This window comes from Pyrus communis, chromosome 5 (genome assembly GCF_963583255.1).
Source record: "Pyrus communis chromosome 5, drPyrComm1.1, whole genome shotgun sequence".
Taxonomy (NCBI): domain Eukaryota; kingdom Viridiplantae; phylum Streptophyta; class Magnoliopsida; order Rosales; family Rosaceae; genus Pyrus; species Pyrus communis.
In genome coordinates, this window is record NC_084807.1 from 8,840,071 (window position 1) to 8,858,229 (window position 18,159).

The 18,159-nt window shown below is 41.5% G+C and overlaps 1 protein-coding gene across 1 annotated transcript in view; it reads left to right on the forward strand.

The window, feature by feature from the left end:
• LOC137734256 (uncharacterized) overlaps positions 1-18,159 on the forward strand; it is a 90,943-nt gene that overhangs the window by 31,407 nt on the left and 41,377 nt on the right. The window contains exon 3 of the mRNA XM_068473552.1: positions 16,913-16,924. Within this exon, the coding sequence (XP_068329653.1) occupies positions 16,913-16,924 (12 nt within the window). The remainder of the gene's footprint in view (positions 1-16,912; positions 16,925-18,159) is intronic.

An 18,159-nucleotide genomic window follows, 5' to 3' on the forward strand; every position in this document is an offset into this window, starting at 1 on the left:
TACCCTAGAGGTGTGGGGCGAGGTTGCGTTACTTGAGCAAATGTATGAGAAATAACGGAATGTGTAGCTCCACAATCAATTAAGACTCTAGCAAAATAACCAAGAATGTTTAACGTACCCATAATCAAGTCCGGGTTGTTCTGAGCATCCTGCAGGGAAATATTGTGAATACGCCCCTGGCCCTGCTGTCGTCCACCGCGACCTCTGCTCGCTTGAACACCGCGACCTTGAGCTCCACGCCCCTGACTGGGCTGACCCATCTGTCTCGAAGACCCTGCACTACTAGTAGCATTCTCACTCTGCTGATACTGTCCTCCTTGGTACCACTGAGAACCACCTATTGGAGCTGGAGGATACGGCAGGTAGTTGCTGGGATACGGGGGATAACCACCTTGTGAATACGGGTCCTGGGGGTACTGATACGGTCCCGGAGCATAGGGAACAACATCACCCTGATAGTGATAGGCACCACCTCTACCTGCTTGACCATAATTACTCGGACCTTGGATTTGCCGAATCGGTGCAGGTGGCGGCATAAAGGTCTGCTGTGGCTTCTGCTGCTGACCCTGGGGACAATTCACAGCTATATGTCCCATCTGTCCACACGTGAAACAAGCACCGTTGCCACGCCTACATTCGCCGAAATGTCGGTTATTACATCTACGGCAAAATGGAACTCGGTTTCGACCACCATCACCTTGTCTCTGGCCTTGAGCACCTCCATAAAACCTACCTCCACGTCCTTGTCCAGAGGCACTGAAACCACCACTAGACGAACTCGAACTGGCACCACCCTTTTTAAAGTTCTGAGTCTGGCGAGGCCCAAGCGACACTTGACTTTTCCCTTTGTCATCTTTCTTTTCATCACTGTCACTAGACATATTCTCTGAGTCCTCTACCCTCAACAATATCTCATAGAACTCCTGGTAGGACTCACAGTGAGTAGTAGTGGCCATAGAACGCCATCTTTTCCTAGTGCCCAAGCGAAAACGACGAAGCATCTCCGCCGGATTACCAGCGACATCAGGATAGTAATGAGACAAATCAGTGAACTTACGATAATACTCGTTAGCCGTCATCTTTCGCTGTTTCAACTCAGTGAATTCCTGTTTCTTACGATCAATATACTCAGGTGGTACAAATCTCCTTTGAAACACGTCCTTAAAAACATTCCAATCGGTCCTCTGAGCTGGAGTCAACCTACGAAGTTCTTGTTCCCACCAAGCTGCAGACTCCATCTCCAGAAACCAAGAGGTTGTCTCAACCCACCTTTCCATAGGAAGGTTCCCCTGGTTATGTAACACACGGAAAGTCTTCTCTAGGTGTTCCAACCAACGTTCTGCGCCTTCGTGACCCTCGTTACCTTTAAACTTATCCAACTTCAGGTTATACATAGTTTCCAGAGGAGTCCTCTGGGGAGGGCGCATCACTGTTTGAAGGGCTGTGGCAATCACTTCCCCCAACTGAGTAAGATCAGGGAAATTTGACTCATCTGAGCGACGTGGTTCCCGACGAGGCAGCATGATTCTGACAGAAGACACCAACTATTAGAATACTCACAAAGACACAGGACTGCCAAACCTAGGCTCTGATACCAAGCTGACACACCCTGACCGAGATCAGGGCGTGCTGGCCGTCACACGAAGGTGACGTAGCCATGTGCGCGTGCGGAAGCTAATGAGAAGGTAATATAAAAGTACTAATAATTAAAAACCTAATAGCATACAAAGTACTAGTGTATGTGAGACACAATTCAGAGCAAGTCTACAACAGTCCAAAAGGAAAAGATACGACATATGTACACCCGAAGGTGACCCTACAATGGTGAGTGTCTGTCAGAAATGCCGGGACGCCCTCTGGGATAAACCACCGAACTTGCTAGACCACTAGAACCTGGAGGGGCGCAAAAACAAAAGCGTGAGTGGGCAAAAACAAAGTTCTTTGAAAACTCTTTAGCAAAATACATTCTAACCCCTCGCCGTAAAACCTGTATACTTCCCAGAAAATGAACATATATACGTATGTATAGATATGTCAATCATACTCCATGATATGCCATTCATGCTCACAATATGCCATTCATGTTTGAGAATATGCCACAACAGAATCTCATAATCAAATATAAATGCTCAAGCGTAATTCACATCAATAACATATAATCTGGCAGCCGGGAGTCACCTAACGTGACATGTACCGCTGCATATAGAGCTCCAATCTCAACTCAACATCTGAATTTGCACACAAGTCGGAGCCACATAACGTGGTCTGTACGACAAGACTGGGTGTAATATATATACGCTCTAGTGCTACGATCACGTGAAGACTATGCGAATAATCGCGGGTCACCTACGAGTCGGAACCACCTAATGTGGTCTGCACGACAAGGCTTGCACCTAACTTGGATCCAAGGCGAGCGTGTGGTGCGGGTGAACATCACGTGAAGGACTATGCCCTGGCCCTGGGCGGGAGCACTAACACCGGGGGTGCAGATTATGAGCTCTCTAAGCATTTCAAACTACGATTGCATAATAAACAGGAATGCATAACCACATGAATACCGCTTACCTGGCACTTACCTGTGCGTCCACAGCACCAAATACACATTTATAAATGTATGCCAATTACCAATGCACGTGATAATGCGTAAACGTCATTCATATGATGCATGGCATAAAACAAATAACCTTTTTTATTCTATTTCTGGGAATTTAGAGGTATATAGGTATATACGGAAAACAAAAGCCCACTCACTGATAATTAGAAGGGTCGTAGCCCCCCTGCCTCGAGTGTGTACGCTCGTCTTCGGAAAACGAATCACCTATACGCGACAAAGTTATGAAAACGTTAATTTAAAAGCACCTAAGCAACTTCTCGTAATAACTTCTCATACATTGCTCAAATTGGACAATTGAATATACCAACGTGACCTACACAACCTCAGGATCACGCCCATATTTTTAGAAAAATTTTTGGACCACGCACGCGCCCCCACGCGCCGTCCTAGGCACGGACCTACGCGCCCCCCACGCGCGGCCACGTGCCAGGCACACTGACGGTGTCAACAGACGCCGTCAGGAATATTCCGTCAACTAACGGAATATTCCATTAGACTTAACCGGACGCCGTTAACGGCGTCAGGAATATTCCGTCAACTTTGACGGAATATTCCGTCTTCTTCTCCAGTCTAACCCCGACGCCGGCGCCGTCGCCGTCGCCGGCACCGTCGCCGGAAAACCTGCAACTCACTATATCTCTCTCGTTTTTCCACCTTTTTCCACGTTTCTTGCACCAAAATGAACCTTAAAGCTAGTAGAACATGATCCAACAAGTTTTAAGCCCTAAAATGACGAGATTATACCTGTCCAAATTTCCAAAACCCGGCCAACTTCGAACCTAGCCTTCCCGACGTCCAAACTCGTCCAACGAACTACTCCCAAGCTCCTGGGAACTTCACAAACACAACTACAAGCTTAGAATCTCCTAAAACAAGCTAGATTAGGTTTGCATGAACAGTGTATAATTCGGACCACTTCGAAACGACGTGAAAATGGTAGTTTTCTTACCTGGAATTGGTTTGGTTGTGCTCCTCACAACCTCACGAGTTCAATGGTGCAATTTGTTTCCTCGATGGTTGATGTTTTGAGTGTGTTTGTGTGTGGTCCGTAAGTTTGCAGAAGGAAGAGGAAGAAGATGGACTCGGGGAGAGAGAGAGAGACTGAGAGACAGAGTGAGGGAATGAGGGAGGGAATCCCGGGAGAAAAGAAAATGTATGATTGTGTGTGGTCCCACCACCCACACAACATAAATATACACGTAAAATAACAACTAGGGGGTAAAATCGTAATTTCAATGTACGTTTCGTTAGTTTCGGGACGGGATGTTACAACCTACCCTCCTTAATAGAATTTCGTCCCGAAATTCAAAACAACCTCATTTAACCCCTAGTAATCGAAGAACAATCTAGGATACAAATCCCTCATCCTATTTTCTGTCTCCCATGTCGCTTCTTCAACCGAGTGATTCCTCCACAAGACTTTTACCAACTTCACCGTTTTGTTCCTCAGAACCTTTTCGCATTCCCTGGTCCGAGGACAGGGCTACGGCACGGTTTTGTTCCTGTGGACCGGTACTCGTCCGAAGCCAGCGCCTGCCAGACCCCTAACCGGGCCGCCCACAAAACGCGTCTTGGTAACCAACAAGGTTGCGAATGGATATATAAGGCCAGGACTCGACCCTCGTGTGGCCGATGTGGGATAGGTTTACCAAGCCTATTCCGAACCCGCCGTTACCAAGATATTGTCCGCTTTCGCATTCCCTGGTCTGAGGACAGGGCTACGGCACGGTTTTGTTCCTGTGGACCGGTACTCGGCCGAAGCCAGCGCCTGCCAGACCCCTAACCGGGCCGCCCACAAAACGCGTCTTGGTAACCAACAAGGTTGCGAATAGATATATAAGGCCAGGACTCGACCCTCGTGTGGCCGATGTGGGATAGGTTTACCAAGCCTATCCACCCCCCTTAGGGAGCCCGACGTCCCCGTCGGCACACCACCAGCACGAGTCCGGCTCTGATACCAAATTGTCACATCCGAACTCGCCGTTACCAAGATATTGTCCGCTTTCGCATTCCCTGTCCTCGGATCAGGGAATGCGAAAGCGGACAATATCTTGGTAACGGCGGGTTCGGATGTGACATTTACCATTTTTAATCCGTTTATCTTTTATTTTATTTTTTTACCATTACCCCTTTTTCACCCATCTACATGTTTTTTAACAACTTGAAAACTAAAAAAAAAAAAAAATTTTTTTGACAATTAAATACCGTGATAGGTAACATTCATCATACATTTCCCTATTTTAATTTTTTAAGTCTTTATACCATTCTAATAATTGAAATAATAGTTTACGGACGATATTTTTAATTGTTACCAATGAAGGTAATATAATATTTGCTAAGTATTCTTGGGTTACGAAAACTCTTTAGAAGATGGTATTCTTGGGTTATTTTACCCATAATGTAAAGTATTAACATAATATATATATATATATATATATATATATATATATATATATATATATATATATATAATGAGCGACATTATATTATAATTAGCTATATAAACCATGCACTATAGTCAATAGCATTGATTTAAGTTTTGTCCGATAGAGAACATGGTTAGGAGAAGGATTACACTTGTTGACCGTGAATCATGTCTTTTCAGCAACAATCAAAAGATGCAACATTCAAATTGAAGAGATGTGATTGTTGGGTTAATAACACAAGTTCCCATCCCATGTCAAACGGTCGCATATATATATATATATATATATATATATATATATAATTTTATTTTTAAAATATTCAACATTACATATATAAAATAAATGGGTAAACGGTTATCCGTTTATAACCGTGGTTAATACCCATAACCAGCCATTTAAATTTCACGGGTAAACGGTTATACCCATAACCATTTATTTATCTAAATAGTTACCTAACCGTAACCGTAAAATTTAAATGGGCCGGTAACCGCGGTTACCCATAACCGTGGGAATTTTGCCCATCCCTAACTGCACCTGCATATGTTCTTATAATGGAAAATAAAAATATTGGAGACCCAATATAGGCCACTAATCAGCTATGCGTATTAATCAATAGTGGCTGCACTTACACAATCCATTAGCTCATAAACCCTAAAAACTATGACATATTAAAACTTAAGGGTTCACTCTATCATTCTATTTGGACCTAAAATTATTGGCTTAGGCCGAGTATGGAATTGTTCTCAGCCCAGAAGCTTTGCTCGAGGATTTCTACAAACCAGCTGGTTCATGGGCCACCTAACTGAAGTCGGCCAAGCCCTGTTTGGTAAAAAATATTCCAGATGAATAGGAAGTAGGTGGGCCCTATTGCGAAGCGGATGAATAAAGTGGTTAAGTCCTGATGCAGTAAGAATTCTCGGTCAGAGAAGGATACCAGAAAGTGGAAGTGAATATGGCCTAATAAGAGGTTGAATTCAAAATCCTAATAGAAGTAGGATTGGCCGAGGTAAGATGGATTGGGGTAAGGAGTCTTAGTTCGAGTATGGTTAGGATTTGTTCTTGCTACTATAAATAGAGAACGGAGTGTGCAATTCAAGGCCTCTCCAATTCAACACACAATTGCCATGCGCAAACCTCTCAAACAACTTGAGATTTTTCGTTTTCTTTTTCCGACAGCACATCTTCAATTTGGATAAACAGCACTGTGAAGGCAACCGGTGAACATCTTCAGTTTAGATAAACAACACTGTTGCCGTAGGATCAATCGACCAAGGAGCACCTTCAGTTTGGATAAACAGCACTGCGTCAAGGCCGACTGGTTACCTATCCAAGTCTCGATCGAGAAGGGTTTTTGAATCCTTATTAGCAGAGGTCATCTTATTAGGGTTTTCGAATCCTTATTGGCAGAGGTCATCTTATTAGCCTTCTCAACGAAGTAAGGTGTTACGAGTTACGACATTCGGCACGTTGAACGCCGAGTGATTTTATGATTGGATACTCACAAGTGAGTTTCAGAGTTTGGCATTCTGACGGCCGAACCACATTCACCATCAAGACATACATCACCTTTGAATACTTATGTCCATATAGTCTGGTGTCGATTCGATGTGCTTATACTCTCAAGAATATAATCACTGCGACCGAATCCGGCACCGACGAATCGTGAACTTCGCAAAACTTGCAGCTTTGTCTTCAAGCTCGAGAATCAAAAGGCTGAGATTTGTTCCATTCTCGGCTAAAGTCGCAAGATAAAGAAGTCAGAAACGAGCTCAATGCAACATCAACAAATTTTACTCCTCGGTCGAAGGACGTTGTTAGCTTATTAGTTACTCGGCCTGCGCGCCACGTAGGCTTTGTCATTTTTAGGGTCAACATTTTGGCACGCCCGGTGGGACTTTGTGCTAGACCTTTGGAGTTCATAACCATTGAGACACGGTCCGTAAAGAAGAAAACAATCATGGGAAAGTCAATAACCGACTTGCCAGTACAAGGCCCTGGACAAGATTTGTCTTAGGTACAAAATCCCCTCATTGTTATACCACCCGAGGCTACAAGTGCAACACGCCGAGAAAAGGAAATTTGTCTCGGCGGACAGCCTCGCAACCCAGAAATTCCCAACCAAACGACAGGCATTTTCGTTGAAGGAATAGTGGAAGATTACGATGAAGATGGTGAGGAAGGTTCTGACCCGCCAACTAGGTCGTTTCTTCGAAGATGACTTGATGAACAATCTCGGCAGGTTGAGCAGTCGATTGGCCAGAAAATGAATGATTTGCTTGACGGAATACGAAGCAATAGTGATACACAGACCATGATGCTTCAACTATTAGTCAGTAAAGCCTTCAAAGATGGCCACGTCGGCCAACCTCGACAGCCTCCCTTTAGGAATATTCCATTACAAGCCGAGAAAGGATCCGCTCGGCTACAACCAATTGACTTGGAAAAAAGAGGCGGATCAAGCAGTAGATCTGATGGGCTTGACTAGGGAGTAGAAACAACATCTGTCAATATGACCGAGGTCCAAAGAATGATCGACTCGGCCTTAAAAAAAGGGCTGAAGTTCCCAAAGTTTATCCATCTGTACCCGGCTTATGTAGAAAAGTTCGAATACCCTAAAGGCTTCAAGATTGCCGACTTTAGTCTTTTCGCTGGAAAATCGTCCTTATCTTTGTAAGAACATGTAGTTCGTTTCACTGCGCAATGTGGAGACGTTAATAGCGACTTCCATAAACTATGACTATTCAATTTTTCACTAACAGGTTCAGCCCTTGCTTGGTACATCAATCTTCCACCGAACTTCGTCTAGAGTTGGGAGGAATTGGTCGAGAAATTCCATGAACAATTCTATCGACCAGGGATGGAAATGTCCGTTTCATCGTTGGCTAGGATGACTTAAACTTCAGACGAATCGCCAATGGAATACTTAACAAGGTTCAAGTCGGCTAGAAATTGGTGCCGAGTACCTCTCCCTGAAGTTGAAATCGTCAGAATTGCCCTAAACGGCCTGGACGTGGAATACAAAAAGAAATTCTTGGGGGCAAATATCTCACATCAAATTTTTTTCGTGCCCTATTCTTTTCTTTGGCACATAAATCATCCATCCCCCTAGATTCCCACGAAAATCCTTCCCCCACACTTGCAAATTGTAGAACAAAAGGAATTCCCTCTAAGTCATGCTTTACTATACTTTAAGAACAAGGGTATGGATAGTCCTATTCTAGGCTAGGTAAGGATAATATGGTTAACAAAGAAAATTAGGCTAACTAAGGCTCAAAGGGGTTAACATACAATACATATGCAAAGGGTAAGGCTTTTTGGCTCTCGTTTTAACTAAACAACTTCATCTTGTTTTATGTTATGCACTCAATTTTATGCTTTGAATGAAATGGGCATGAGTTCTAGTATTTGGAACTATAGTGATGAAACGCATTCTAAGTAGCAACCAAGCAAAGAATAATGAGATCATGCAACGACTTAGAAAACAAGAAATCAAGATTAATAACTCTCCAAATAAAGTTTAGGCTCAAGTCTCTCAGGGTTGTAGCGTTAGTTTGAGTTTCTTCCTTCAAGCATGTTACAAAAACTTATTTTTTTTCCTTTGTGGTTATATGTGAATTCGTAAATGTCAACTACCACTAAGCATAAACCAAAGAGCATATCAAACTTCCATCCATGTTTGTAACTTTCTTCAATAGTCATGCAATTAAAAATCAAATCCTCATCATTGTGTTGGAAGGTATCCTAAGACACAAACAAAAACGACTCTCAAAACAACTCTTTTTGGGTTTTTAAAACACTCTTTTTCGATTTTTTTTTCAAATTTTCGGATTTTCTGTTTAAGACACATAAAAACACATCAAAACACACTAAAAACGCTTAAAAACAGTGAATAACAACTTTGGAAATGATAGGTGATAAAATCCCACGAATTTTCATGAAAAAAAAACAACTTGTTTACCCCCCCACACTTAAACCAAACATTGTCCTCAATGTTTTAAGCATAAACTCACAAACAAACAAATAACACAACTAACAAACATGACAATAATGGCAAAGTAAAAGCAATAAAGAGTAGGGTTTAGGAACGCAAATCTGGTTGTGGGAGCCGGAGATTCCTAGGTCTTCTTTATTTAAATGCATGGGTTGCCTCCCAAGAAGCGCTTGCTTTAACGTCTTCCAGCCGGACGATACCTCCTTTTAAACTCCCCTAGTGCCCACAGCATGGAATTGATCTTTGAATGGAAGGTGATACTTGAAATGATCCGGTAATGGTTTAAATTCAAGATTGGGTGCCTGAATCATCAACAACCTATTAGTATAAAAGGAAATTGAAATTGGAGGAGGTGGCTTACCTATGTCCTCCAACAAGAACTCAAGGATAAAAACATCTTCTTTGAACATTTCAGGAACTTTGCACTTGGACAGATTTGGTGTGAGGATTGTTCCTTGTCCTGTGTCATAAAATTCAACTTCTTTGGGGTTTTTTTGTCTCAAGAACATCCTCTTTGATGAATTCTTGATGTTCCCTACTTTGCACCTTTGGAAGGGCTTCCAAGATGTCTTTTTCACTTTCTTCTTCCTTGGAAATCATGAACCTGCAAGAAATAGGGACATTGGGTGGAATAGGGTTAGAAAGAATTAAATTTGGAACAACCTTACCTATGGTGGGCGAATTGGGGTCTTGAGGTGGCTGCGGCAAAGGTGTTTCCACCCTTGCCGTGGCTTTGTCCAACTCCTCTTCCTCAAATTGCAATCTTTCATCTTCCTTGTGATTTGATTTTGATGGTTGAGGGTCCGTTCCAACCTCTTTGCCACTTCTTAACGTGATAGCATTGGTGGTTTCAAATCCTCCCTTCGGATTTACAATGGTTGAACTAGGGAGTTTGCCTTGGTCACGAAATTGTCCTACGAACTCTGCTATCTGCCCAATTTGCTTTTCCAAGTGGTCCACCCTTTTTTCTTGATTTTGCTTCACTTTGTTTTGATTCTCTTGCCCCTGAGACAAATTGGTGAGTAACTTAATAAGCATATCATTATAGAAAGATGTACCTGAATTTGTTTGGGTAGGTTGTGGTGGTTGCATAGGTGTTGTATAGAAGTCCTCATATGGCTGCCAATATTCTCCTTGTTGAGCCTCGTTGGCTTGATTTTGTGAGCCCTGCACCAAAAAAATTAATTCATTAAGAATTTGATTATAATCTATTGACGAACCTGAGTTTGGTTGGGCATATTGAATATGAGGTTGTGGTGGCTGCATAGGTCTTGAATAGAACTCCTCATATGGCTGCCAATATCCTTCTTGTTGAACATGTTGAGGTTCCCACCACATAGAGTTTGAATGATCACTCCAATCTGAATTGTAAGTATTGGAAAACACGTCATTCCTTGATTGATTATGATCAAATGTACCAACTCTTTGGGACCTTTCCATGAGATGTGACAAAAGAGAAGCATTATCAAGAGCCATGTCGTGCTTCTCTAGTACCTAAAATCAACAAAACAAAACAAAACACAAATCAGAAACTAAAACTAAAATACATAACTGAAACAAAGGGAAACAACGGGGGATTAGCAAAGTTGCTAATTGATGTGAAATATTCTAACACTCAAATTAAAACCCTATGATTGTAGTATATGAAAGTAGGGATCGTTTTACTCCGGGGATTAGAAGGGATGCTAATCAACACAATTAAGACTCAAAAACACTAAACTAGACTCTATAGACTCTAAACTAACTTAAAACACTCAAAACAGCAACAAACACTTAAAAAGACTCAATTCTAGACCCAACAAGTGATCTTGACGAAAATAAGACTCAACTTGACTCAAAAGACTAAAAGAAAACAGATTTTGACTCAAATAACAAGACTAAATCAAAGGGGGATTGTTTTTGACGAATTTAAAACTTAAAACAAAAACTTTGTAGAAAATACTTTGGAAAAACGAATTTAAGTGAAATAAATGGGCGAAAGGCTAGTTAGAGGGTCTTTCTCCACACATGATATATGCATATGAACCAATTTCCAATTATTATTCCTTTAGACTATGAATGACAACGCCCCAAGTTAATTGCATCGCACAACTAACCATCAGATTTTCCTTATTTCATTGAATTAGATGGAATACACATCTAAACCAAATTATCTTTCTCAAGTTCCCTATATGAAACGCATGATAAAGATACATATCAAAAGTCATTAAGTTTTGTGAAAATCATAAGCATTGACAAGGCATTCATCACTATGAAACGCATGAGACTCATACCAAGGATTTACTTAACACGATTGTGACTAGCAACCTCCACTACTTGTGAATATAAGTGAATAACTTTTACGTGAAACCCCCTTATACTCTAGCATCAAATTCATGCATGCAAATTAAGTGTCGACCCCCAACCCACATACATAAACAAGTTTTAATAACTTAGATAAGCAAATCACATTCAAGCCTTAAGAAACAATAACTGGACGTAATCAATTCATATAAAACATATAATCATGGCTTCGAATTCACCTCTAACTAAAAAGAAGTTAGTTCCTTATGTTTACAACAAAACAAAGATAATTAAACTTAAACATTAAAAACAAAGATAGAATACACCTAGAAACACTCCAGGTGGCTCCTCCTTCCTTCCTTGCTGCCAACAATGGAGATTTGTGTGAATTTAGGCTCTTGAGGTGTGGTGGATGGTGTGGTGTGAATTTGTGGTAGAGGGTGGTGGTTTTTGAGTGTTGTGGCATCAAGTATTTATAGGGTGAAGGGGAGGCACGAATTTGGGCTGAAAAGGAGAGGAATTAGGACTCCAAATCACCAAAGAACAAGGATACTTTCAATCAGATTCCAAGGAGGACAAGGAATGGTCCTTGTGGCAAATTCTAGAACTTCTAGAAGGGTTACATGTGGCATAAACTTAATGCATGAAAATAAGGCTTATAGAACTTGATATTTAGGTGATTTAATGTGAAAATGAGTCCTCTTTGAAGTTGGAATTAAGGTAGGAAAAGATTAGGATAGGATAAGATAAGATAAGGTTGGATAAGGTTTGGATAAGATAAGGAAATTTGGATAAGGTTCCTTATTTCTTGCTCTTTCCTTATCTTCTTTGCATTTGGACTTCTTTCTCCAGATTTGTAGCCTTTCCTAGCATCTCTTGACTTCAATTTCGTCCATCCACATTGCTCCATAGTTAAGCTATCCAATCCATGCCCAAAACTGCTCCAAATAGCCTCAAAATGCACTTTCTTGCTCCTTTTGCCATTAGGACCTAAAAACATACGAAAATAGCTTAAAAGACTAAAATAGATAGTAGTTAAGTAACTAAATGCAAGGAAACAACATAACTAAGTAGCATAAATATGCTCCTATCACTAATCCCCGGCAACGGCGCCAAAAATTTGATGTGAAATATTCTAACACTCAAATTAAACCCTCTTTTTGACAATTGTAGTATAGATATAAGTAGAGATCGTTCTAGGCCAGAGATTAGGAGGGATTGCTAATCTAATGAAAACTGACTCAAAGATACAAAAATATGCTTCAAAACACTTAAACAAACTCAAAAGACTCTTAACTAAACTTATATGACTCAAAACAAACTTAAGAGACTCAAAACAACACAAAACAATCAAAAAGACTCAAACTAGACTCTAGGACTCAATTTGGACGAAAATAGAATTGGTTTTGACTCAAATCACTCAAAAACACTAATTAGGACAGATTTGACACAACTAAATAAAGGGGATTGGGTTTTTTAAGAATTTAAGATAAAAACAAGTAACTAAAAGACTTAAACAAGGTTTGGACGAATTTGGGGATATGGATGGGTGATTAGCTAGCTAGAGGGTCCTTCTCCACACATGACACACTTGCATACAAATTGATTTCCAGTTGCTTTTCGATAAACCATGAACCTCAACATCCCAGATTAACCGTGACATCACTAATTAACCCTCAGATTTTCCTTTAGTTATTGGATTGGATGACATCATACGACAATCCAAAGCATTCTTCAAAAGTTCCCTACATGACATCATAATAGAGATACAATCAAAGATCATTACGTTCTATGAAAATCATAAGCATTGACAAAGCACTTGTAACTATGACATCATGATACTCATGCTAGGAATTTACTTAACATGATTGTGAAAACAACCTTAACTACTTGTGAACATAAGTTTGTAACGATTATGTGAAACTCCCTTATATTCTAGCACCAAATTCAAGCATGCAAATGAAGTGTGCACCCTTAATCAACAAACAAGAATAAGTTATCCATCAAACAATTAGGTAAATTGCATTCACAATTTATGAAATCACAACTGAAATTAATCAATTCATATTGCAAATATAATCATGGTTTCAAAGTCTCCTCTAGCCAAAACAAAATTAGTTCCTCATGTTTACAACAAAACAAAGAGAATATAAATTAAACATTGAAAACAAAGATAGAATACACCTAGAAACACTCCAGGTGGCTCCTCCTTCCTTCCTTGCTGCCAACAATGGGGATTTGTGTGAATTTAGGCTCTTGAGGTGTGGTGGATGGTGTGGTGTGAATTTGGGGTAGAGGGTAGTGGTTTTTGAGTGTTGTGGTATCAAGTATTTATAGGGTGAAGGGGAGGCACGAATTTGGGCTGAAAAGGAGAGGAATTAGGACTCTAAATCACCAAAGAACAAGGATACTTTCAATCAGATTCCAAGAAGGACAAGGAATGGTCCTTGTGGCAGATTCTAGAACTTCTAGAAGGGTTACATGTGGCATAAACTTAATGCACAAAAATAGGGCTTCTAGAACTTGATATTTAGGTGATTTAATGTGAAAATGAGTCCTCTTTGAAGTTGGAATTAAGGTAGGAAAAGATTAGGATATGATAAGATAAGATAAGGTTTGGATAAGATAAGGAAATTTGGATAAGGTTCCTTATTTCTTGCTCTTTCCTTATCTTCTTTGCATTTGGACTTCTTTCTCTAGATTTTTAGCCTTTCCTAGCATCTCTTGACTTCAATTTCGTCCATCCACATTGCTCCATAGTTAAGCTATCCAATCCTTGCCCAAAATTGCTCCAAATAGCCTCAAAATGCACTTTCTTGCTTCTTTTGCCATTAGGACCTAAAAACATACGAAAATAGCTTAAAAGACTAAAATAGATAGTAATTAAGTAACTAAATGCAAGGAAACAACATAACTAAGTAGCATAAATATGCTCCTATCAATATTCGAGATATGTACGAACTTGCTCAGCACGTTGAGCAGTATGATTATTTGCTCCGAGAGGAAAAAAATATCAAAGTCCCCATCCCGAGGAACAATATACAAGACTCCCACGGTTAGCTGCGCATTGGCCGAAAGCGTGGATCCCCAATACGCCAGTGTGGATGCGGCTGAAATAGTGATAGATAAACCATACGTTTGCAAGGCATTAGCTCAAATTAGTCCCAAAGATGCCAAAACCCGTTTGGCCTCTAAAGAGATGATTAAAACATCAAAAGTTTACACTTTCGATATCACCAAGGCTGATGCAATTTTCGACCACTTGTTGGTAGCAAAGATCATAAAACTTGGGCCAGGACACAACATTCCTAAGGCCGAGGAATTGAAAGGCAAAACATATTACAAGTACCATAATTCAAACAAGCATGCTACCAATAATTGCGTCGTGTTCCGTGATGCGATTCAAAGTTAGATTGAGAAGGGTAAGTTAAAATTCCCTGAGAAACAGATGGCTGTTGACTTCAATCTTTTCCCCTCGACGACAATTGGTATGGTGGATGCTCATCTCCCTAAAAACAAAGGAAAAGGGAATGCCAAATTCGTCCCGGTACAACATGTCCGTAAGCAGGATGGTCAGCCGAGACTCAAGATTGATTTATTTTCAAATGCACCACCCACGAAGTCTTCAGGGCCGGCAATCGTTGAACCCATGTTAGGTTCTAGTTCTGAATAAACTAATAAATCAATGGTTTTGTGTGACCACTGTAAAACACGGATTGAACCTAAAAAAAGAACATCTTCGACTCCAACTTCATATCCGCCGTCCACAGCCGCAGCAAAACCACTGAAAGAACTCGGTGCCGGCCAACGACAGCAAATGTTTGAGAGACTTGGCCCACAAGTACAAGCAAAAGACCCAACCCCAGTCAGACGACGTCTTAACTTTGACGCACCATTATATAATGAGGATTATTACTCGCATAACTCCAGCAGTTCGAGTTCATCGGTGGGTCAAAAAACCTTTAAGCCATGTGACTAACGTTGGTACAGTTACAATTCTCCAACTGGCCTATATACGGTGGCAGCCAAAAGAGGCAGTAGGAAGTGGCGACGACCGACCTACGTTGACCATTATGGCTGAATTACTTCAAGAGAAAAAGGCAATTGATCGCGACTTTGAAACCACCATTGCAGAGTCCAAGAAACGCATCAAGCTCCCTCTTCGACCCATAGAGATGAAAAATTGTCTTGAGCATTTCAGACAAAAAGCTAAAAGTAAGCTTCATTCGTTACCACTGCAGGAACCGTTAATAAAAGTACGACACAATCTACACCCTCCATTCCTCAGTGAATCCTTGGAATACATGCGGGAATTTCATAAAAAATATTCTGCCAATGACTTGTACGAACTGCCTAAGGCATGTCAGGAAGCCCTCGACCTAGCACTAACTTGCCCTGATGCTGAACAAATTATTCAGAAAACCATCGATCTGGCAATAAAAGCTAGGTTCCAGCATATACGTGAGGCTCGAGTCCTCGGCTTTGAGGTTGACCCATACACAAATATAGACACCTCCGAGCTACCTTTTTCACTCGAAGACCTTCAGCACCTGCGATATCATTTCAAAGTCTTCTCGGTCATGTCTTTTGTCGGCCTTACGGCCGATAAGGAAAATCATATGGCGTGCTTAGATGCATATCTGGACATAAGGAACGCCCGAATCGCCTATGAAGAACGAGCCCGTCAAGCACTACAAAAAACAAAATCACTTTTCGGCAATAAACAGGCTTGAGGACGATGACTAGAATGAAATAGGTTTAGTCAACGCGCCCCAAGAGCAGGTACATACTGAGACATTAAAAAATCCTGTCAAAGACAGTCCAAAGACTGATACCACATCTTCTAATTTGGAAGTCAACGACCAAGACCCGATGGGTTATTCGATCCTCGAGCACATGGAAATCAGCATGGTCCATGTCCTATCGACTGAATTTCAACTGAGAACCCACCAGTCAAAATTTTTAGATGGGGACGTGGTTGCTGAAGAAGCAACACAAGTGGATTTTATCGCTACTGAGGAAGATGGGGAAATCAGTAAAGGCCACAAACTTAAGGCAGCCCTGGCCGAGTTGTTTCTCTACTCTTCTTCTGTTAACCTCCAACGTCTAAAGCCGTTATACTTCACGGCTTATATTGAAGGATACCCCATTTCCAAGGTGTTTGTCGACTGTGGAGCCATAATCAACATCATGCCGATTTCCATCATGAAGGCATTACGCCGCTCCAATGACGAGCTCATACCATTAGGGATTACAATGAGTAGCTTCATCGGCGACAAGTCTCAAACCAAAGGAGTGCTCCTGTTAGAAGTTAGCGTTGCAGGTCGCAACTACATGACTGCATTCTTTATAATTAACTCAAAGACTAACTATAATGCATTGCTCGGCCATGATTGGATCCATCAAACAAGTTGCATTTCTTCATCACTATACCAAGTTCTCATCTTTTGGGATGGCAAATCGGTCATAGTCTATCCAGCCGACAATCAGCCGTTTGAAACCAACATTATTCAGGCTCGCTATTACAACGATCACGTTAGCTACATCACCCTACAAGGTTTTAACGAGAACGGACAGCCGACTCGAATTTCAGTTCAGAAGGCCATCGAGGTTGACACCGAGACTATACAACAGGATTTGACATGACTCGGCTTGGCAGATCTAATTACTAACGCTGATTACTGACGCAGCCAAACAAGAAAGGCGTCGGGCCGCGGTTTCATCCACCATGGAACGTCTTCTGGCTCATTGGTATGCCATTGCCAAGCAACCGCACTCGGGCATAAACTTAATCAAATTTTTTGCCGAAGCGGATAATGACCCAGTTTTATCGCTAGACAAAGTTCAGGCCGCACCAGCCGAGCTTGAAGACAATCGGCCCCAAGTCAAAGACCCATTAGAAGAAATAAATGTTGGCACAGCCGATGAGCCTTGACCGTTGTTTATTAGTGCGTTGTTGCCGCCTCCCATGAAGTTTGAGCTTAGTAAATTACTCATCGAGTTTAAAGATTGTTTCGCGTGGAATTATCACGAGATGCCAGGCCTCGACTGAAACCTTGTCAAACATGAGTTACGCATCAAAGTTGGTTGTAAGCCTGTCCGACAACCACCCCACCGATTCTCGATCGAAGTACAGCTCAGCATAAAGGACGAATTAGTTCGGCTTTTGAAACCCGGGTTTATTCGGACCACTCGGTACGTCGAATGGTTGGCCAATATCGTCTCGGTGCTAAAGAAAAATGGGGCCCTATGCATCTGCATCGATTTCCCTAATTTGAATCTGGCAATTCCCAAGGATGAATGCACGATGCCGATCTCAGATTTATTAATTGATGCCGCAGCCAATCATGAAATGTTGTCTTTCATGGACGGCCATGTCGGCTACAACCTGATCTTTATTGCTGAGACTGATGTTCACAAGACCGCATTCCGTTGCCCGGGGGCACTTGGCACATACGAATGGGTCGTCATGCCATTCGGCCTCAAGAACGCAGGTGCCACATACCAACGAGCTATAAATACGATATTCCATGATTTGATTGGAACGGTCGTAGAAGTCTATATCGATGATGTGGTTCTAAAATCGAAAAGCGGCCGAACGCATCTAGATGATCTTCAACAAGCATTCATTTGTATATGTCAGCATAATCTAAAAATGAACCTGGCCAAATGCAATTTTGATGTATCGGCCAGTAATTTCTTGGGTTTTCTTGTGCACCATCGTGGCATCGAGGTCGACGAAAATAAAGCTCGCGTAATTATTAATGCTCCACCCCCGACGACCAAGAAGCAACTCTAGTCGTTACTCGGGAAGATAAATTTTCTCCGCCGTTTCATAGCTAATT